Raw genomic sequence first — 24,038 nt, forward strand, 5'->3', positions numbered from 1 at the left:
GCTCTGACATGCACTGTCAACTGTGGGACCTTATATAGACAGGTGTGTCATGTCCAATCAATTGATTTTACCACAGATGTACTCCAATCAAGTTCTCAAGGATGATCAATGGAAACAGGATATACCTGAGCTCAATTTTGAGTCTCATAGCAAAGGGTCTGAATACTTATTTTTTTATAAATTAACAAAATTGACCAACAACATCTACAGAAGAGTGGATAACAGCGACTATAGCGATCTACCTACACCATGAGGGGAGGAGGAGGATTTATGTTGGTAGCAAGTAAACAAATGTCCTCTTCATTTGAATTCTAAGCAGGCAGTTCACATGGATGTCTAAAGTATATTTAATCCATTTTCGAATAAGGCTATAACGTATCAAAATGTGGAAAAAGTCAAGGGGTCTGAATACTTTGAACAACGAACACATAAGATGATACGAAAAGCTATGCAAACACAACTTACTAATATTTTTTTTGACATTTTCTTCAGTACGATATTATTATTATTATTTATTTGTTTTACCTTTTATTTTGACAGAGAAGTGAAACACATAGAGATGGAAAAAAGTGAGTGTGTATGTGGCGTGCTGATACAATGTTGTCAGATGCTGCTGTTGTGGTGCGATATGGTAATGTGACTGAACTTTCACACAGATAAGGGGTGTATATTCACTGGAAACCAAACGGAAGCAAACGGGGAGGGACTAATGTGAACTTTTCCAATAAGAAACGCTCGTTTTCGTTGCAAAACGTTTTATTATGGTCTGTACAGTGTGCACTATACGACCCTGTTATGGTCACATGGTCTATTCATGTGACATTTCATGAAAGGTATACCGTGTGTGATTAAGTGTAAGTAAACCCAAGTATCCCTTAATGGTCTTTTAATAAGTGTTTTGTCGGCCAGAAGACAAAGAGACCGACAATACCAGCGATATATTCAAATACTGTCTGCGCCTTAACAGGAAGTAAGTTACAATTTTGGGGCAAAATCAACCAGCTATAAACCAAAACGTTATGTCTGTCATTTGAGATTGAATGTCAAGGTCTGTTTTTTGGTTTGCTCCGGTATGAAAGCTAGCTAACTGTATTCTTTACATTTTGACATTTGTTTTGTGTTTAGTGCTCTGCTTTCTGACAGTCTTAAGGAGGAATGTAGGCCTAATCTTAGCCTAGGAAGCCGGTAGTGCATGGGCGCTAGATCTGCACTATCATCTAAACTCGATGTGCATTCCAGGAAATAAATACACTCATGTCCCCAGTGGACCGGCTCCTACATAAAGCATCCTCCATTCAGGCTGCAAAGGCATCGTTTTCCTCCTTAAAGATGCACTTTGCAGAAATCGCGCAGCCATTTCCTGGTTGCTAAAATTCAAATAGTTTACATTATATTTGCTTGTTTTGTAACATACTGAAATTAGTCAGAATCATTGTACTGTGTAAACCGCAGTGAAAATATATTTTCCATAACCAAAAGTATTGAATTTGAAGCTAGCGCACATACGGTAGTAGGAAAATGTATGCACTCACTACTTACTGTAAGTTGGAAAAGAGCTTCTGCTAAATGTAAAATACAACAGATCTATCGTTTCTTAGACTTGGTTTCAATAATATTGACAGATCTATAACATATGAATTTTGTCAGGTCAACCAAAAAGTTACGTATTGTAGCTTTAGTGGAGAAGGTGGAAAAATATTCCTCTCACTTTCAGATTTTGTGTATCATCAGAAAGTAACTATCATTCCTAGGCATTAGCCACTCTAGCATCATGGTGCAAATTGGTGCAAATCGTGTTTTACAAAGAATGTATGCATATCGCCATTAAAGTTAAGGAGGAAAATGCTGCTTTTGCTGAGGAGTATTTTTGTAATGTATTTTTTTCTCTCAATCTGATTGGATGGGCCTGGCAGTGTTTAGTTTGCATATAACCTGCCCATTCCACTCCCTCATATCCTAATTTGTACCACCCATAAGTGAAAAGCCTACATGCCAAATATAGACGATATAGTGTGTTCCCTACAGGTTACAGAGAAAGCAGAAGTGCTGAGCTATCTGTTTAGACTGCAGTCTTGCCTGCTAGCTAACAGGTTATAGAAAATGTGCTTGTGGAGTAGGTTGTCTCAAGTAGAAATCCCCCATTGCTATATCAAAGATAATCAAACAAAAGCACTATTGTAAGTACTACAGTAATGTATACAAAAATACAATAGTGTATACTACAGTCTGCAAAAACACTACAGTAATACAACTACAGACTGCAGGGAACTACAGTAATTACTAGTATATAATATTTTTTTTTAGTACAGTATTTATACTATAGTAAAATATAAATACCACAGTATGCTACAGTATTCACTGTAGTGTTTTTGAAGACTTTGGTCCTGTTAATACTACAGTAAAGTCCCCCCCATAGACACAAAACAGACGTGTGTGCAACTATGGGGCAAAACAGAATGGGTTGGCTTACATGTGAACTATATTTCGTCTCCAATATTTATTGAAAACATAAATACATTTGCACTATGAACACTTTTTTTTCTCAAATACATCGTTTCAGTTGTTGGTTAGCTAGCGAATGTTTGCCATATTAGAATAGACGTGACATCAGTCAAAACACATCAAAACAAGACATGGTACACTACTAAAAGTATGTGGACACCTGCTTGTCGAACATTCCAAAATCATGGGCATTAATTTGGAGTTGGTCCCACCCCCCCCTTTGCTGCTATAACAGCTTCCACTCCTCTGTGAAAGCTTTCCACTAGATGTTGGAACATTGCTGCGGGGACATGCTTCCATTCAGTCACAGGCGCATTAGTAAGGTCGGGAACTGATGTTTGGCGATTAGGCATGGCTTGCAGTTGCCGTTCCAATTCATCCCAAAGGTGTTTGATGGGCTTGAGGTCAGGGCTCTGTATAGGTCAGTCAAGTTCTTCTACACCGATCACGACAAACCATTTCTGTACGGACCTCGCTTTGTGCACAGGGGCATTTTCATGCTGAAACAGGAAAGGGCCTTCCCCAAACTGTTGCCACAAAGATGGAAGCACAGAATCGTCTAGAATGTCATTGTATACTGTAGCTTTAATATTTCCCTTCACTGGAACGAAGGGGCCTTGCCCGAACCATGAAAAACAGCCATAGACCATTATTCGTCCTCCACCAAACTTTACAGTTGCCACTGCATTCAGGCAGGTAGCGTTCTCCTGGCATCCGCCAAACCCAGATTTGTCCGTTGGCCTGCCAGACGGTGAACCGTGATTCATCACTCTAGAGAACGTGTTTCCACTGCTCCAGAGTCCAATTGTGGCGAGCTTAACACCACTCCAGCCGGCGCTTAGCATTGCGCATGGTGATCTTAGGCTTGTGTGCGGCTGCTTGGCCATGGAAAACCCATTTCAAGAAAGTCCCGACAAACAGTTATTGTGCTTTTGCCTCCAGAGGCAGTTTGGAACTTGGTAGTAGTGTTGCAACCGAGGACAGACAATTTTCATGCGCTTCAGCGCTCAGCGGTCCCGTTCTGTGAGCTTGTTTTGTCTACCACTTTGAGGCTGAGCCGTTGTTGCTCCTAGACAACTGACTTGTAAAGGTGGCATCCTATGACAGTGCCACATGGAAAGTCATTGAGCGCTTCAGTAAGGCCATTCTACTGTCAATGTTTGTCTATGGAGATTGCATGGCTGTGTGCTCGATTTTTATACACCTGTCAGCAACGGGTATAGCTGAAATAGCCGAATTCACTAATTTGAAGGGGTGTCTAGTAGAGGTCGACCGATTAACCGGAATGGCCGAATAATTAGGGCCGATTTTCAAGTTTTCATAACAATCGGTATTTTTGGACACCTTTATTTAATTAGGCAAGTCAGTTAAGAACACATTCTTATTTTCAATGACTGCCTAGGAACGTAGGGTTAACTGCCGCCTTGTTCAGGGGTAGAACGACAGTTTTTTACCTTGTCAGCTCGGGGATTATTTTTGCAACCTTCCGGTTACTAGTCCAACGCTCTAACCATTGCACTCCACAAGGAGCCTGCGTGGCAGGCTGACTACCTGTTACGCGAGGGCAGCAAGAAGCCAAGGTAAGTTGCTAGCTAGCATTAAACTCATCTTATAAAAAACAATCAATCTTGACATAATCACTAGTTAACTACACATGGTTGATATTACTAGTTTATCTAGCGTGTCCTGCGTTGCATATAATCGATGCGCCTACTTCGACAGACGGTGATTTAACAAGCGCATTTGCGAAAAAAGCACCGTCGTTGCACCAATGTACCTAAACATCAATGCCTTTCTTTAAAATCAATACACAAGTATATATTTTTAAACCTGCATATTTAGTTAATATTGCCTGCTAACATGAATTTCTTATAATTAGGAAAATTGTGTCACTTCTCTTGCGTTCCGTGCAAGCAGTCAGGGTATATGCAGCAGTTTGGGCCGCCTGGCTCATTGTGAACTGTGTGAAGTCCATTTATTCCTAACAAAGGCCGTAATTAATTTGCCCGAATTGTACATAATTATGACATAACATTGAAGGTTGTACAATGTAACAGCAATATTAAGACTTAGGGATGCCATCCGTTAGATAAAATACGGAACGGTTCCGTATTTCACTGAAAGAATAAACAAGTTTTCGAAATTATAGTTTCCGGATTCGACCATTTTAATGACCAAAGGCTCGTATTTCTGTGTGTTATAATTAAGTCTATGATTTGATAGAGCAGTCTGACTGAGCGATGGTAGGCAGCAGCAAGCTCGTAAGCATTCATTCAAACAGCACTTTTGTGCGTTTTGCCAGCAGCTATTGCGCTGTTTATGACTTCAAGCCTATCACCTCCCGAGATTAGGCTGGTGTAACCGATGTGAAATGGCTAGCTAGTTAGCAGGGTGCGCGCTAATAGCGTTTCAAACGTCACTCGCTCAGACTTGGAGTAGTTGTTCCCCTTGCTCTGCATGGGTAATGCTGCTTCGAGGGTGGCTGTTGTCGATGTGTTCCTGGTTCGAGCCCAGGTAGGGGCGAGGAGAGGGAAGGATGCTATACTGTTACACTGGCAATACTAAAGTGCCTATAAGAACATCCAATAGTCAAAGGTATATGAAATACAAATCTTATAGAGAGAAATAGTCCTATAATAACTACAACCTAAAACTTCCTACCTGGGAATATTGAAGACTGTTAAAAGGAACCACCAGCTTTCATATGTTCTCATGTTCTGCGCAAGGAACTTAAACGTTAGCTTTTTTACATGGCACATATTGCCCACTTACTTTCTTCTCCAACACTGTGTTTTTGCTTTATTTAAACCAAATTGAACCTGTTTCATTATTTATTTGAGGCTAAATAGATTTTTATTGATGCATTATATTAAGTTAAAATTAGTGTTCAGTATTGTTGTAATTGTCATTATTCCAAATACATTTTTTTTTAAATGGCCGATTAATCCGTATCGGCTTTTTTTGGGTCCTCCAATAATCGGTATCGGCGTTGAAAAATCATAATCGGTTGACCTCTAGTGTCTACATACTTTTGTATATATTGTGTATCAAGAACAATATAAAACTATCTGAAAGGAGTCACCTACAATTCCCCAGTTGGCAGCTTTCTTGTCATTGTTGCTAGTTATCCGCCCACCCAGAATCACAACAATTGAAGCATGCACATCGAATCCGTGATGTTGTCAGCTAACCCATCTATAGTATTTTTTAAATGTGGGTGCCCTTGTCTTGCTCTGTGGGTGTTTTGTGTTATTGTCTGTGCGTGAAAACTGGGGGTGTTTAAAAATCCCCATAAGAATGCAAAAAATGACAAATCTCTGTTTCACAATGGACAAAGAATATGTTTTTTTATTTAATTGTACATGTTTGTGTGTCACTCCAGGCTGAGCTACCGCAGTTGAGTGAGGAGGATGCGAAACCGACAGAGGGGGGGAGGTCAGCTGGGCCTAATCCTCCTGGCCTCCCAGGTCTTCCAGGTGGGGGTGGAGAACATTCCCCCTGTGACGCTGGCTGTATTGGGCCTTAACGTCTACCTCTTTCTGGTGCCCAACGTACCCCTCCTCCAGGCCTGCATCAGTGTCCAGCAGGCCTACTGGCGTGGTGACTGGCGCCGCCTCGTGCTGTCGCCGCTGCACCACCTAGACGACTACCACCTGTACTTCAACATGGCATCCTTCCTGTGGAAGGGCGTCAAGTTGGAGCCCCGGCTTGGCAGCAGCTTCTACGCCTGGCTTCTGGCTGTTTTCTCCCTGCTGACGGGTGTGATTTATCTACTGCTGGAGATGGTGCTCTCGGAGATCACCCAGGACCCCTCTTACAGCATACAGTGTGCAGTCGGCTTCTCAGGTACTAGCTAGCTACAGTGTCAGTGTGTTTGCTGTTATGCTGCTGAGGAAGGTTTCTATCCATCCTCACAATAGTTTGGGTCATGGGAGTTTTTTGACCAGGAAAACCCCCAGGTCCTAGTTATAAGCCTACACTTTAATGGGCCTCTGTTGGTCAGTAAAAAGGTCCTCTCTGTTTTTCAACTCTGAATTTTCTTACTGAATTGACCTCAATCGTGCTGTGAGTGGCATGGTGAGACTGAACTGTCTGTCCTGTGTTGTAGGAGTGCTTTTCGCTCTGAAAGTGCTGAGTAACCACTACCACCCTGGAGGTGTCTCCTACGTGATGGGCGTCCCAGTGGCCAATCGCTACGCCAGCTGGGTTGAGCTGGTGCTGATTCATCTAACGTCACCGGGGTGAGTTCTTCTTTGTTGCAGGAGTAGTCAGATGCACAGTAAACACATGGTCTACGCCTACAGACTTTTTCTCCAGCCCAGCTCTCACAAGTTTCCAATAAGAAATGCAAATTTTTGTTAGAATTTTTTTTACTGTTGTGTGCCCGAGTGAACATGACCCAAGGTTCAACGTAAGTTCACTAGACAGTCTCTTATCATCTGCAATGTGTCAAATAGTTCTAAATGAAAGCTTACAGACATAACTAGGTTTGATAAAAAGGGAGAGTGGGGTAAGTTGAGCCTACCTTGTTTCTAGGAAACCATACACAAAATGTGTAGTTTGACCAAATATTTACGAAGAGGTCATCGTTTCATGGAGTCTGAAGAAAGAAACCACATGGAGACAGTGATAAGCAAGTTAGGTCCAATAAATGTATTGTGTTAGAGGTTTCATGATTCTTGTATCTAACCCAAAGTACATCATTTAAAGATTGTTCTATACATCAGTTGGGGTCTCAAAAAGCTTCAATATGAGGTCTTATACCTAGCATGAATGTGCATCCTTGTAGCTGTTGGCTAATATAGTCAAAATGTTTGCCATGGGGTAAGTTGTGCCAATGGCAAGTTTATCAAATTCATGTTTTTTCTTACCGGGCGTAATGCAAGGCATTATCTCTGAAAATTTCAGATGAGCCTTTGTTAAAAGATGCTTAAAATACCAAAAAGTGATTGTATTGAATTGTGTTTGGGAAATAAAGATAGACATGGTTTTAAAAAGGTTGTGGCAATATTTCATTCAGTGCAGAAATGTGTAGGCGGCATAATTTACCTTGTCCCGCGGCTCAACTTACTCCGTACCCGGTAAATTGTGCCAAGAGAACACTTTTTTTTAGACAAGTTATGTAATGTTTACATTAATTCAGATTATTTCTAGGGAATCCACAACATCTTGAAATATAGTGCATTTGGAAAGTATTCAGACGCCTTGACTTTTACCACATTTTGTTACGTTACAGCCTTTTTCTAAAATTGATAAAATTGTTTTTTCCCCCTTCATCAATCTACACACTATACCCCATAATGACAAAGCAAAAACATGTTTTTAGACATTTTTGGAAATAAAAACAAAAAAAAACGAACAGAAATATTACATTACATAAGTATTCAGACCCTTTACTCAGTACTTTGTTGAAGCACCTTTGGTAGCGATTACAGCTTTGAGTCTTTTTGGGTATTACGCTACAAGCTTGGCACACTTGTATTTGGGGAGTTTCTCTCTTGTATTTGGAAGTTTCTCCCATTCTTCTCTGCAGATCCTCTCAAGCTCTGTCAGGTTGGATAGGGAGCGTTGCTGCACAGCTAATTTCAGGTGTCTCCAGAAATGTTAGATCGGGTTCTAGTCCGGGTTCTGGCTGAGCCACTCAAGGACATTCAGAGACTTGTCCCAAAGCCACACCTGTGTTGTTGTGGCTGTGTGCTTAGGATCGTTGTCCTGTTGGAAGGTGAACCTTGGCCCAGCCTGATGTCCAGAGCGCTCTTCATCAAGGTTCTCTCTGTACTTTGCTCCGTTCATCTTTCCCTCGATCTTGACTAGTCTCCCAGTCCCTCCCGCTGAAAAACATCCCCACAGCATGATGCTGCCACCACCATGCTTCACTGTAGGGATGGTGCCAGGTTTCCTCCAGATGTCTTGCTTGACATTCAGGCCAAAGAGTTCAATCTTGGTTTCATCAGACCAGAGAATCTTGTTTCTCATGGTCTGAGAGTCATTTAATTATGGAGTCGTGTGTGTTGTAGCCAGGTGGTAACTCATAACACGTTCTTCTGTGCAGGACCTCTTTTGTGGGACACCTGGCAGGCATCCTGGTGGGGCTTCTCTACACCGCTGGTCCTCTGAAGATCATCATGAGAACAATTGCAGGTTTGTGTGTGTGTGTCTGCGGGCAATGTTTTCCTCTCACTAAACATGCGCAACAAGCTAAAAACCTGTGCAATGACGAGTTTGGTATTTTTGTCTCACCTGCATTTGTGTCTGCACGGATCCTGTACAACTTTGGACCTCTGTAGGTGGAGCATAACACGGGATTGTCAAGCAGAGGTGTGGAGGAGAGTATGCTTATTAATATTTCCACAAAGTATATATTACTTTTTATGACTTTATCAAGAGGCTAAGAGACAAGATTAAAATGGGGACAAATGTGACCGACCAGCTCATTTCGGTCTTTTGTAGCAAAATTTGAAATGGTGTATGAATTTGTTCTTAACTGACTTGCCTAGTTAAATAAAAATATTTACAAGTTAATGGTGAGCTAATTACAGAAAATAGATTACGATTGTGAGTGACAAATTAATAGCAGGATATTCTTTTGGATAATTTTGGGACTTGGACACTATCTAGTCCCAACTCATTACGTTACTACCCTGCATAAATCTACAGTTCGCTAACCAACTAGCTAGGTTAAATAACTAGCAATGAAAATGGCTCTGAGATATGAATATTACTACATGTAACGTTAGCCAGCCAGCTAGCTAACAGTATGCTTTAACTTGCAATTAAGATAACTTTCTGACAAACATTGAAACATATAATATCTGAAAATGTAGCTAGCTAGACTCTTACCCGTATACACAGATGAACACTTCTCCCTCTCTGTCACGGATGGCATGGTTGCCCTTAGTTTGAAGATGTAATCTGGAGACAGGTGTTTTATACAACAGCCTTCTGTGTTCTCTTTTCGACTCCCACCAATCCTACTCTGCTTCCACCGGGCATTCCACTGATTTCAAAACTCGGCCCTCCAGAAAGTGGAGAGCTGTCTTTCAAAAAAATCTGTGTTAGAAAGAATGACCTACACGTACTGAGCAGCTCATTATAGACAGAAGCGTTCTACATGGCAGACCAATCCGAACTCAGATCTCGGCATGTCCATCCCATCCATTATCTCAGCCAATCGTGGCTACCGGGAAGGTTCCTGTCTTTTTCCGTGGCTAAACCAACTAGGCTCGGAATTTTTTTAATTGTATTCATATTTACAGATGGCATACACGTTTGTTATTAAGGCACATGTTCCAGAAGGCATTTCTGCCCCCAAAAATGTATAAAATGTTGATAAAATAAAAATGTAATGTTTACGGTCAAATGCCTCTCCTGTGAAGTAGTGACGTCCGACATATGCCTAGTTTCCTAAAACCACTCACAATTATCAGTGACAATCCATATGCCTATGAACGAGGACGTTGTTGTTGCTTAAAGGCCAACTTCTATATTTAACTAAAATAGCCTATATGTTGTAATGTATTCTTGTCTTTTTAGCTACGCAAGTAAGAATAAATATGAACGTCAATATACTTGAATTTGAACATCAGTTTGAAATAAACACCATTAACACATTTTAAGTAATTTTCAGACCTACATTAATCTATTGATTATTTATTCACATATTCCACCCATTTACCCAGTAGTTATTGCTGTTTAGGTATTTGATAGACATCAAATTTATTTATATAGCCCTTCTTACATCAACTGATATCTCAAAGTGCTGTACAGAAACCCAGCCTAAAACCCCAAACAGCAAGCAATGCATGTGTAGAAGCACGGTGGCTAGGAAAAACTCCATAGAATGGCCAAAACCTAGGAATAAACCTAGAGAGGAACCAGGCTATGAGGGGTGGCCAGTCCTCTTCTGGCTGTGCTGGGTGGAGATTATAACAGAACATGGCCAAGATGTTCAAATGTTCATAAATGACCAGCATGGTCAAATAATAATAATCACAGTAGTTGTCGAGGGTGCAGCAAGTCAGCACCTCAGGGGTAAATGTCAGTTGGCTTTTCATAGCCGATCATTGAGATTATCTCTACCGCTCCTGCTGTCTCTAGAGAGTTGAAAACAGCAGGTCTGGGACAGGTAGCACGTCCGGTGAACAGGTCAGGGTTCCATAGCCGCACTCAGAACAGTTGAAACTGGAGCAGCAGCACGGCCAGGTGGACTGGGGACAGCAAGGAGTCATCATGCCAGGTAGTCCTGAGGCATGGTCCTAGGGCTCAGGTCCTCAGAGAGAGAAAGAGAGAATTAGAGAGAGCATACTTAAATTCACACAGGACACCGGATAAGACAGGAGAAATACTCCAGATATAACAAACTGACCCTTGCCCCTCGACACATAAACTAGTGCAGCATAACTACTGGAGGCTGAGACAGGAGGGGTCAGGAGACACTGTGGCCCCATCCGATGATACCCCCGGACAGGGCCAAACAGGAAGGATATAACCCCACCCACTTTGCCAAAGCACAGCCCCCACACCACTAGATGGATATCTTCAACCACCAACTTACCATCCTGAGACAAGGCCAAGTATAGCCCACAAAGATCTCTGCCACGGCACAACCCAAGGGTGGGCGCCAACCCAGACAGGAAGATCACGTCAGTGACTCAACCCACTCAAGTGATGCACCCCTCCTAGGGAGGGCATGAAAGAGCACCAGTAAGCCAGTGACTCAGCCCCTGTAATAGGGTTAGAGGCAGAGAATCCCAGTGTAGAGAGGGGACCCGGCCAGGCAGAGACAGCAAGGGTGGTTCGTTGCTCCAGAGCCTTTCCGTTCACCTTCACACTCCTGGGCCAGACTACACTCAATCATATGACCCACTGAAGAGATGAGTCTTCAGTAAAGACTTAAAGGTGGGAATGAAGGTGTGCTTATACCTGTTCAGCTTACATGTAGGGGAACCCTATAGCATCTGCCTGAGGGGAGGAGCTGATACTCCGAGTGGAGTACATGGGAGTGGTCTGAAATAAAATTCTGGGCTTGCCTGATAATGGCTTGTTCAAAAATGGGCTGCAGGAACGAATGCTGACTCACACCCATGACCTTCATGACAGTTTGTGTCAAGTGGGCAATTTGAGATTTTAGTCAGACTGATTTCCAAATCAGACGATGATGCTATATTTTAGGATACTCTCTAAAACATTGTAACAGTGTTGCTTCTATGCATCTCCTTTCTCCAACCAGGGACCTTTGGAATATCAACAACTGTCACCCATATAGCATTGTTACTCGTCACAGCGGCCCTTGCGAAGCAAGTTTCAGAGCGTGTGACGTCAACGCTATCTAGCTAGCCATTTCACATCGGCTACAAAAGCATGGTTGAAAAAGTCGCCTTAGTTTGTGTGTTTTTCTCTAGATTTTTTTTGGGCCTGTCAACCACTGGTTTTGTCCTTCTTTTAACAAGAAGGACAAAGGACAAACGTGTATGTGGTGTTAGTTCCAAGCTGCACTGTTTTTCATAGACTTGTCAGGTTAAATGCATTTGGAAACAAAATAAATCATATTATGTGTCCAACCACAGTACAACATTACATGATTAAACACCTTAAATGATCAGGTGTCTACTCTCCCAACAGGATTTGTGATGAATGGATACCATGCCAGACAAAATCCATATAACTCTTCAGGTATGTAGCTACATGTACAATTGAAGTCGGAAGTTTACATACACCTTAGCCAAATACATTTAAACTCGGTTTTTCACAATTCCTGACATTTAATCCTAGTAAAAATTCCCTGTCTTAGGTCAGTTGGGATCACCACTTTATTTTAAGAATGTGAAAAGTCTGTAAACAATTGATGGAAAAATTACTTGTCATGCACAAAGTAGATGTCCTAACCGACTTGCCAAAACTAGTTTGTTAACAAGAAATTTGTGGAGTGTTTGAAAAACGAGTTTTAATGACTCCAATCTAAGTGTATGTGAACTTCCAACTTCAACTGTATGTCTACTCATTTTGCACCTTGATTTATTGACGTCTCGCTTCCACATTGGGCAAAGAGTCTGGATTATTTTTGTTTGTGTGTGCAATATAATACACTGAACAAAAATATAAATGCAACATGTATGCCCCATGTTTAATGAGCTGAAATAAAAGATACCAGAACATTTTCACAAGCACAAAAAGTGTATTTCTCTCAGATTTTGTGCACAAATTTGTTTACATCCCTGTTAGTGAGCATTTCTCCTTTACCAAGATATGCCACACCTGTCAGGTGGATGGATTATAAAACCTCAGGATCATTACACAGGTGCACCTTGTGTTGGGGACAATAAAAGGCCAATCTAAAACGTGCAGTTTTGTCACGCAAATCAAATCACATTTTTAGCAGATGTTATTGCGGGTGTAGCGAAATGCTTGTAAAAATGTATGACACAAGAAAAACCAAATACTGCAAAGTTGCTTAGGAACTAGAAGCAGAGCTGCCATGTCTGTTGGCGCCATCTTGCACATCAACACAATGCCACAGTTGTCTCAGGTTTTGAGATGTGTGCAATTGGCATGCTGACTGCAGGAATGTCCACCAGAGCTGTTGCCAGAGTGAATGTTCATTTCTCTACCATAATGAACGTCGTTTTAGAGAATTTGGACGTACTTCCAACCGACCTCACAACCGCAGACCACATGTATGTCATTGTGTGGGCGAGCGGATTGCTGATGTCAACATTATGAACATGGTGGCGGTGCCCCATGGTGGCGGTGGGGTGATGGTATAGGCAGACATAAACTACGGACAACAAACACAATAGCATTTTTCCGATGGCAATTTGAATGCACAAAAATACAGTGATGAGTTCCTGAGGCCCATTTTTTTCCCGGTATCTGTAACCAGTCCTGTATTCCCAGTCATGTGAAATCCATTAATTATGGCCTAATGATTTTATTTCAATTGACTGATTTCCTCAAATCTATGAAATTGTTGCATGTTGCGTTTATTTTTGTTCAGGATAGTACCAAGCACTCTGAAAATGGTCTCACACTTGCCAAGAGCGTGATATATTTGGTAATCCTATTGTGTGTGTGTGGGTGGGGGGGCATTCTGTAGGATACAGTGGCAGTAGTGGAGGACCTCGTGCGCACCCCCAGAATGGTCACCCTTACACTGGAGGTCTATCAGAGGATGAGCAGTACGAGGCAGCCATCAGAGCCAGTCTCAATGGCAGAGGTGAGACAACACAGGCCTGGGTTGTGTTCATTAAGCAGTAGGCAACAAACGGAAGAAGACTGGGACTACCTGGCCTTGTCGAATAAGAAACACACATTTTCATTCACTGTTGCAAACCATAAAAATAAATAAAACACAATTCAGTTGCATACCCTAATCAGGATTCACAGAGGACTTGAAAATTTGAATAGTAAAAAGCCTTAACCTTTCGAGTCCCACTGTCACGCCCTGTTAACCTTTCACGGGTATCTACCCCGGGTCCGGGATCACCCCCCCCCCACACACTGAGTAGCATAGCCTAGCATAGCGTCACAATTAAATAGTAGCATCTAAATATCATTAAATCACAAGTCCAAGACACCTAATGAAAGATACAGATCTTGTGAATAAAGCCACCATTTCAGATTTTTAAAATGTTTTACAGGGAAGACAAAATATGTAAATCTATTAGCTAACCACGTTAGCAAAAGACACCACTTTTCTAACTCCATCAGTTTCTTACTCCATCGGGTGCTATCACCAATTCGGCTAAACTAAGATATTGATAGCCACTAACCAAGAAAAAACCTCATCAGATGACAGTCTGATAACATATTTATGGTATAGGATAGGTTTTGTTAGAAAAATGTGCATATTTCAGGTAGATATCATAGTTTACAATTGCACCCACCGTCACAAATGGACTAGAATAAATACATAGAGCAACGTGTTTACCTAATTACTAATCATCAAACATTTTGTAAAAATACACAGCATACACTAATCGAAAGAAACAGATCCTGTGAATACAGACAATATTTCAGATTTTTTAAGTGTCTTACAGCGAAAACACAATAAATCGTTATATTAGCATACCACATATGCAAACGTTACCAGAGCATTGATTCTAGCCAAAGAGAGCGATAACGTAAACATCGCCAAAATATATAATTTTTTTTACTAACCTTCTCAGAATTCTTCAGATGACACTCCTGTAACATCACATTACAACATACATATACAGTTTGTTCGAAAATGTGCATATTTAGCCACCAAAATCATGGTTAGACAATGACAAAAGTTGCCCAGCTGGTCAGACAATGTCGTGCGCCATATTAGACAGTGATCTAGTCGTATACATAAATACTCATAAACGTGACTAAAAAATATAGGGTGGACAGCGATTGATAGACAATTTAATTCTTAATACAATCGCTGATTTACATTTTTTAAATTATCCTTACTTTTCAATACAGTTTGCGCCAAGCGAAGCTACGTCAAACAAAATGGCGTCATACGCGATTAACATTTCTCGACAGAAACACGATTTATCATAATAAATTGTTCCTACTTTGAGCTGTTCTTCCATCAGAATCTTGGGCAAAGAATCCTTTCTTGGGTCTAATCGTCTTTTGGTCGAAAGCTGTCCTCTTGCCATGTAGAAATGCCCATTGCGTTCGGCATGAACTGGAACCGTGCCCAGAGATTCACAGTGTCTCAGAAATAAATGTCCCAAAATCGCACTAAACGGATATAAATTGCTATAAAACTGTTTAAATTAACTACCTTATGATGTTTTTAACTCCTGTAACGAGTAGAAACATGACCGGAGAAATATAACTGGCTACACTAATGCTTGGAAAAAGAGCAGGTCTGTGTCCACCGCGCGCCCGACGCATCTGGAAAAGAGTTCCTACCTACACGTGTTTTTGTTTTATAGGGGCTGTGATTGCGCAATCGATACCATTCAAATCGTCATCACGTAAAGGCATCCAGGGGAAGACGTAAGCAGTGTCCGTATCCTGATAGCGTTCACAGTGGCCTTTAAACTGACTCCAGATCAGGGGCCAAAATGTGTGAAATCTGACTCCATGTCAGGGAAATTGCTGTAGAATGAGTTCTGTTCCACTCAGAGACAAAATTTCAACGCCTATAGAAACTAGAGTGTTTTCTATCCAATAATAGTAATAATATGCATATTGTACGAGCAAGAATTTAGTAGGAAGCCGTTTAATCTGTAATGCAATTATGCTAATGAGAAAACAGCACCCCCTGTAGTCGCAAGAAGTTAAATATCGTGGTTTGAGCTACTGGGTTGGATTCGTCCATTGAATTCATCTATTTCTTCTGATACCATTAGTCTGTGTGATTTAATGGGGGCTGAGTTAGAGAGATGTTTGTGAGATAAACGCAGGATCCTGTAGGGGTCCGGGGGAGCGGTTCATCTCACAAAACGCCTGTAGAGTCCGAATGGTTTCTTATGCTCTATGACGCTCAGCCACACAAGTCATTAAAAGGTAAGGGGTTCTTCTACATAGAAGATCATAGGAAATCCCAGGACATATTGTCTATAATACTGTATTAAGCTCACATAGTAACTGTCACAGACGCCACACAGCTGTCACTGACTAGACGGATATTCATTTCCCATTGAGAAAACAATTTCTGTACTTACAGCATCCTTAAATATATATATTTTTTTAATCAGGTTTCTGCTTGGCAGAACTTATTTTTATGTCAAGTGGATTTGTGTTGTACTTGTAGCCCTGGTTGTCCTGAACATGTTTATACACTTCAATGTGAGGCTAAATATGAGGGAAGAGCAAGCAGATGAATGAAAGTAGTTATTCTTGTTTTGATCTGGGAAGCCTGGGTACAATGGAGTTAATTGTGCTGGAAAATAGTTAATTCGAAGTGCTTGAATATGTTTTGATCCATTTAATCTAAATGATGGGTCAAATAACTCCTCTATATGAGGGCCCACAGCCCAATCCAAGCCTACAGCCTCAGTCACAACACCTGCATGTGTCAATCATTATAATTCAGAAAACAAATCTTTGTTCTTATGTCCCTTAGGGGGCTCCACTCAGAGAAGACCAACCTCGTATGGTTTCAACATCCCAGGAGAACTGACAGCAGAGGAGATCAGGAGGCGGCGGCTCCAAAGGATTGACCACTTTGACTGACCAAGCTGGACTATTGGTTCATTGGAGGATAAAAATCTCTTTCCTCAAGGAATACTACACTAAAAAACGATAGTATTTTGCCAGTCTACTGTTAAAGGTAGAATCAGTGAAATGATGTTGCACAAGGCTCGATGAGCAAGATGCAAGCCTTCTCTCTCACCCAGTCACACACAGTAGCTGTGCACGGGTTCGCTTAACGCTCTTACAAAGTGGTAGCCAAGGGACCAGAACAGCAGAAGTTTAGCCTCGCGCTCCAACTCTCATAGCTGTTGGGGAGTGTTGTTTCATTTGTCATTTTATAATAAAAAATATCTGAAAGCGTATAAATATTCAGCAGTGAAAACAGCCAAATGTATCCAAATCGCGTTTTAGGAACCACACTGTCAGCCTGGTAGCACCCAAATTATGACGGATTTGACATGTTCACTTTGTAGTGTTAGCTTTATTGAATGGGTGCCAATGACGGCGTTCTTGTGCTATCTATCCCCCTTGGTTGGCGTGCCATTGACCTCTTACCGTATGTATTGGGCTACTAATTAATTATTTTCAACTATCAATTAAGATTTTAAGTTCTGTAGTATTTGAATGTAATAGGATTACCAAATATACTGTACCTGTCTCTTGGCAAATATGAAACGGCAATTTTATAATTTTATAGATCTGGGAACTAAGTCTAATATTTTGATACATTTTGCTCTAGAGGGAATCTGAGAATGAACTTGTAATTTAACATGAGAGTAATATGATGTATTTCTTATCTTGTTTGTTAAACAATATTCAGTACATTAAAGACTACACTTGATCTAGTATGAAACTTATAGTACTCCAATAACCATTTACAATTGGAATCAAGCCAGATAATCAGACATGACACTTGGAAATTAGATGCATTTATTTTACCTTTAAACAGTCCACATAATGCTTTTAAGACTACTGGTTGCTTAGAGGAATGTGTGTGTTAGTGAAAGGGTTATCCTATAAGGATTAAGTGTGCTGACAGAAATCGTACCAAGTGTTTTAAGAAGAGGATTGTCTTGGGGGTGGCTCAGCGTGTGTCAGTGATGTTGAGTTACCATCTTTAACCTCTGATATGCCTCTAACGTTACGGGAGTAGCCACACATTGAGAATGGGGAGGGGGTTGGAGAAGAACGCTCCCCCCTTTCCAGAACCGAAGTCAGTCAGTCAATAACTCAGAGCCACTTCTGACAGACTGGTCATATACTGTCAGTGTTTTCTCATCTACATATGTACACCCACAGCGCTCCCATTTGGACAGAGGGCCTCATTGTTAATCACATGGAATGACTCAGGGGAAGCGGGTATATTCAGTAATGTGAAGTGTTCCGAATGTTGCAGATAGAAATAGAATGAATGGAGTTGAAACGACTCCCTATTCAATCTGGCAAACAATCACTTTTCTGTGACGTTACATCCTCCTGAGTGTGGCTTCCACTGCGAAACTCTAGTCCAACAGTACAGAAAATGTAGTGAATTCTCTCAGCCCTGTTTATATGGGACATTTAACAATAGTTATGTTCTGTTGCCCTCTGACTTTGGTCATCTTTGGAGACATTACAGTTAAAAGAAGACAATCGGGTGACCACAATATTCTCATTGACCTAAAAATGACCTTAGGGTCCAAATTTAACCAGACAGCAAGGGTATGTTTGCACCGAGAAATTGATAATGTAGATGTATCGTAGGATAAAAACTATCCCAAGACGTTACCCTTTCTCATCACCATAACGATCATGAGATAATAACAATCTCACAGTGCAAGAGTCTGGTGGGGTGGTGGTACAGGTTTTTGTTCCAGCCCAGCAGCAACACATCTGATTCAACTTGTCAAAGTCTTGATATGATTACTTGAATCAGGTGTGTTACTACTTGACTGTAACAGAAATCCCCACATGGGGCAAGATTGTCAATCTGTGAAACGATGATACCTGCGAGCATTCCTTAACACAGTTATGCGACACCATGCTTCTCGGTTTTTTTCCTCTTGTCCACTGCCTACAAATACTTCCCGACATTGTGGCCTGAGTCCTAACATTTGACAACATAATATTCTTATTTTTTTGAGAAATACCACGCATTCACCATTTTTTCAAAAATAGCACCACAATGATTCCTACCTAAATAAATATTCTTGACATTTACAGTACAAATAAAGCAATCCTGTTCTTTCGACAGTGCAAACATATTTACATACAACAGACAATAATGCCAAGATGTACAGGGAAACATTTCAAGACTGAAATTTGCAACACTGTTATACACATTAATTTGAAGTGTAATGACTACTGAGTGTGTTTTTCTGTGTGTGTTAGCAAGGCATAATTCCATGTGTTAGTTTGGGTAGTGTGTTGAAGTCAAGACTAAAGAGGCTGAATGTTCAGACATGACAAAGTAGATCGGTGTAAGGCATCCTGCAGTGTGCAAGAAAAGACCAGCGCTTTTCAAAATGGTGAAGTCATTTTAGCGACTGGTGCCATTACCTTGACAACCAATGTTTGGGTCTTAAGTTATTTTACAGAATTCTTTTTAAAGACCAAGTGAAAGGAAGCCCAATTAAATGACGAAGAGGCCCAATAATGAGAGGACTGAAATGAACGGAAGGAACAGACACCTTGTTTCTCTAAATGTGTACAATCTAAACTAAAGCATTGTTAACAAGTTATACAGTTTACAGATAATGATGTAGATACTATACTGCTTTTAGCACTATACAGTTCTAAACAACAGAAAATTAAATAATACAATTCTTTGGATAAAGTATCAATAGGTATTCTGGTATAAGAGAATGGGTCAGCTAAGTGAGTGAATTGCATGCTTGGGTTGAACACCGTAGGTGAGTGACAGGCACTAATAATAAAGATGGACAATAATAAGGTTGTGGTAATGGACAGTGTTGCTGGACCAATATAAGTGTGCTGTCTACCAAGGGAAAGAAAGGGGGAGAACTTTGACATGTTGCAGTCTATAGCATACAAAGGTGGTATTGTGCTAGTGTTTCAGATGATGTGGACATGATACCAAGGTACTAAAAAAATATCAAAATAGAAGGACATTAAGATAGTGTATATTATCTTCTACATGTATAATTCAAATCAAATTGTATCTTAATGTCTGCTTAAGAATCTATACAACAGGACACACAACCATCTATCAACACTGTCAAAATAACAAAATTACTGATAGTCACATAGCCTACTGTAAGTAATAGACAAAAGCACCAGTGTCAGATCTGTGTCAAACAGTTTATCTGTATGGGATTCTTCAAGTGTTCCCCCTCATTTCTCCTTTAAGTGGATCAAACATGGGGTTGTAACAATGTTTACACATTATGCTTTGGTGAACAGTGCACAGACTTTTTTGGCTTGGATACATTTTTAATGGGGTCTGTTAAAAAAAAAAACAGTTTAACAGGTTGTCAGTATAACTCATTTGGTTGTCATTACTTTTGGTTGTTAGATCCTTACGTTGGCTAGATTCGAATCAGATCCGCACTAGCGGACACCTGCCTAGCGATTGTTTTGTAGGTGTCGGAACTGAGTTAAAGCTGTCAAATCCACAAGTGGCTTCTTGCATTAGCTTATTGCGCACACTCTCATTTGATGCAATGAAACCACCCACATTTATAAATCCAACGTTAGAAATTCAAGAAGCCGTGTTAGTTGAAACACTTGAATGCGTGATGTACTATTGTCTACACCTCGACAGTGGTGTAAAGTACTTAAGTAAAAATACTTTAAAGTCGTTTTTGGGGGTATCTGTACTTTACTATTTATGTTTGACTACTTCACTACATTCCTTAATTAAGAAAATATTGTACTTTTTACTCCATACATTTTCCTTGACACCCAAAAGTACTTGTTATATTTTGAATGCTTAGCAGGACAGGAAAATAGTCATATTCACGTACTTATCAACCGAACATCCCTGGTCATCCCTACTGCCTCTGATCTGGTAGACTCACTACACACATGCTTTGTTTGTAAATGATGTCTGAGTGTTGGAGTGTGCCCCTGGCTTTCCGTAAAAAAAAAGAAAAAAAGTGGTGCCGTCTGGTTTGCTTAATATAAGGACTTTCAAATGATTTATACTTTTACTTTTGATACTTAAATATATTTTAAACCAAATACTTGTAGACTTTTACTCGAGTAAAATTTTACTGGGTGAGTTTTACTAGAGTCATTTTCTACTAAGTTATCTTTACTTTTACTCAAGTATGACAGTTGGGTACTTTTTCTACCACTGCACCTCGATTAGATTGAGAGGTTAAATCCCCCCATCCAAATTAACGTTCGCATTTTGAACTTCTAATGCGGCAGGGATAATAAGGAAGCGATTGGGTTGTGACACACGAGCAGCTGCTCAGCTCTTTGTCAGCTCATACTGCAGTTACACCTCCAACACCGGCAAAACATCCTCTGTGTGGATGTCTACCAACACAGGTTAACACTTGATCTGATTGAATCAAGGCCTAATCAAACATAAGAATACGGAACAGGGAGGGACGATATGGACTTCTCCAATCAAAAATGCTTATTTTGGCGTTCTACTTTAAAACGTTTTCTGTTGCGTGACCTAATAAACACAACTGTGGCTTTGGTGGATGACAAGAAAACGTCATAGGCTTTGGGAGGGTCCCAGCTTCCAAGAGTGTGAGGACCACTGTTGTACATAAAAACATAGTAACAATTGCAATGTCTGTATGTGATTGCTGCAAAATTAATTGCCTAATTGAGGACATTCAAGTTTTCTGAATCGGAGTGTGATGAGCCACATTGATGCTTGAAGCCACTGTTTGTTTGTTGTTGACTTGGGAGTCTCGAGCAAAAGATAATCTGCCACGTAATATCAGGTACTCAAACCTGGAAACATAATACACAAATTAAGAGCTTTCAGCCAAGTTACAGATTTCAGGAGAAAAAAAGTTACTAATCTAAAAAAATAATTCAAAGGATAGTTGATCAAGTACTGCATGTTCATTGGTATGAACTTGCATAAAACAAGTTAAGAGGGAGCATGTGTCAATGTAAATACTATTCACAGACTTTCAGGTAAACAACCAGTGTAGTCACAGCCTCTCTGGTGACTAATGAGGTGTATCATTACTGCCTCTCAGGTAACCAATGAGTGTGCATTTTCAATGCACTCGTGGGATGTGGTGGGTCAGAGATTTTGGGGCCGGTGCTTGTGGGATGTGGCCGGACCCAGAAGGTGGGTGGGGTCACTCCTTCATACACACGTTGCACCGGCCTACGTTGAGGCGCTGTTGCCACTCCTCTTTGAGCGTGCCCTGTGAAGTTGGGCTAAGCGGTCCATCTGCGCCCACCCGGGTCAACCAGAAGCTGTAGATGTTGGCGAAGTAGTGGCACGTACCCCGCGGGCCCTGGCATTCCACAAACGGCTGGGCACGGAAGTCCCTCAGGCAGCTTCCTGATGATGTCAGAGACTGGCCACCACCCTCATCGCCAGCCCCTGTGTGCTACAATACACACACGTGTTACAACTGTTATAACAAAACACACACACAGGCACACACATACAGTACTAGTCAAAAGTTTGGACACACCTACTCATTCAAGGGGTTTCTTTATTTTACTATTTTCTACTTAGTAAAATAATAGTGAAGATATCAAAACTATGAAATAACACATGGAATCATGTAGTAACCAAAAAAGTGTTAAACAAATCAAAATATATTTTCGATTCTTCAAAGTAGCCACCCTTTGCCTTGACAGCAGCAGCATACCACCCTGCATACCACTGCTGGCTTGCTTCTGAAGCTAAGCAGGGTTGGTCCTGGTCAGTCCCTGGATGGGAGACCAGATGCTGCTGGAAGTGGTGTTGGAGGGCCAGTAGGAGGCACTCTTTCCTCTGGTCTAAAAAAAAATATCCCAATGCCCCAGGGCAGTGATTGGGGACACTGTCCTGTATAGGGTGCCGTCTTTCGGATGGGACGTTAAACGGGTGTCCTGACTCTCTGAGGTCATTAAAGATCCCATGGCACTTATCGTAAGAGTAGGGGTGTTAACCCCGGTGTCCTGGCTAAATTCCCAATCTGGCCCTCAAACCATCATGGTCACCTAATAATCCCCAGTTTACAATTGGCTCATTCATCCCCCTCCTCTCCCCTGTAACTATTCCCCAGGTCGTTGCTGCAAATGAGACCGTGTTCTCAGTCAACTTACCTGGTAAAATAACGGTAAAATAAATAAAAAAACAGCTTTGCACACTCTTGGCATATTCAACCAGCTTCATGAGGTAGTCACCAGGAATACATTTCAATTAACAGGTGTGCCTTGTTAAAAGGTCATTTGTGTAATTTCTTTCCTTAATACGTTTGAGCCAATCAATTGTGTTGTGACAGTGTAGGGGTGGTATACAAAAGCTAGCAGTATTTGGTAAAAGACTAAGTCCATATTATGGCAAGAACTGCTTAAATAAGCAAAGAGAAACGAAGGTCAGTCAATTCAGAACATTTCAAGAACTTTGTTGCAAAAACCATCAAGCGCTATGATGAAACTGGCTCTCATGAGGACCGCCACAGGAAAGGAACACCCAGAGTTTCCTCTGCTGCAGAGGATAAATTCATTAGAGTTACCAGCCTCAGAAATTGCAGCCCAAATAAATGCTTCACAGAGTTCAAGTAACAGACACATCTCAACATCTACTGTTCAGAGGAGACTGCGTGAATCAGGCCTTCATAGTCGAATTGCTGCAAAGAAACCACGACTAAAGTACACCAATAAGAAGAAGAGACTTGCTTGGGCCAAGAAACACGACCAATGGACATTAGACCGGTGGAAATCTGTCCTTTGGTCTGATGAGTCCAAATGTGAAATTTTTGGTTCCACATGCCGTGTCTTTGTGAGACGCAGAGTAGGTGAACGGATGCTCTCCGCATGTGTGGTTCCCACCGTTAAGCACGGAGGAGTATTTCTGATGGTAGATTGCTGGTGACACTGTCTGTGATTTATTTAAAATTCAAGGCACACTTAACCAGCATGGCTAACACAGCATTCTGCAGCGATACGCCATCCCATCTGGTTTGCACTTAGTGGGACTATCATTTGTTTTTCAACAGAACAATGATCCAACACACCTCCAGGCTGTGTAAAGGCTATTTGACCAAGAAGTAGAGTGAGGGAGTGCTGCATCAGATGACCTGGCCTCCACAATCACCCGACTTCAACCCAATTGAGATGTTTATGGGTGAGTTAGACCGCACAGTGAAGGAAAAGCAGCCAACAAGTGCTCAGCATACGTGGGAACTCCTTCAAGACTGTTGGAAAAGCATTCCAGGTGAATCTGGTTGAGAGAATGCCAAAGCTGTCACCGAGGCAAAGGGTGGCTACTCTGAAGAATC

General features: G+C 41.1%; 2 protein-coding genes across 4 annotated transcripts in view; one reads left to right on the forward strand and one right to left on the reverse strand.

The window, feature by feature from the left end:
• The first annotated feature begins 834 nt into the window (after nt 1-834).
• Nucleotides 835-17,473, forward strand: rhbdd1 (rhomboid domain containing 1). Of its 3 annotated transcripts, none has more exons than XM_055879289.1 (7): nt 835-970; nt 5,885-6,348; nt 6,611-6,743; nt 8,555-8,643; nt 12,124-12,174; nt 13,595-13,714; nt 16,550-17,473. In XM_055879289.1, the coding sequence occupies exons 2-7, from the start codon at nt 5,913-5,915 to the stop codon at nt 16,657-16,659; spliced, it is 939 nt and encodes a 312-aa protein (XP_055735264.1). In that variant the 5' UTR covers nt 835-970; nt 5,885-5,912; the 3' UTR covers nt 16,660-17,473. The 3 variants fall into 3 exon arrangements, with proteins under 3 accessions (XP_055735264.1, XP_055735263.1, XP_055735265.1); XM_055879288.1 differs by lacking the exon at nt 835-970 and adding an exon at nt 3,975-4,082; XM_055879290.1 differs by lacking the exons at nt 835-970; nt 13,595-13,714 and adding an exon at nt 3,975-4,082.
• A 60-nt stretch (nt 17,474-17,533) lies between these two features.
• Nucleotides 17,534-24,038, reverse strand: part of col4a4 (collagen, type IV, alpha 4) — a 171,419-nt gene continuing 164,914 nt past the window's right edge. Inside the window, exon 47 of the mRNA XM_055879286.1 lies at nt 17,534-22,154. Within this exon, the coding sequence (XP_055735261.1) occupies nt 21,897-22,154 (258 nt within the window). The 3' untranslated portion in view covers nt 17,534-21,896. The remainder of the gene's footprint in view (nt 22,155-24,038) is intronic.

The sequence above is a fragment of the Salvelinus fontinalis genome, chromosome 24, assembly GCF_029448725.1.
Source record: "Salvelinus fontinalis isolate EN_2023a chromosome 24, ASM2944872v1, whole genome shotgun sequence".
NCBI classification, from domain to species: Eukaryota; Metazoa; Chordata; class Actinopteri; order Salmoniformes; family Salmonidae; genus Salvelinus; species Salvelinus fontinalis.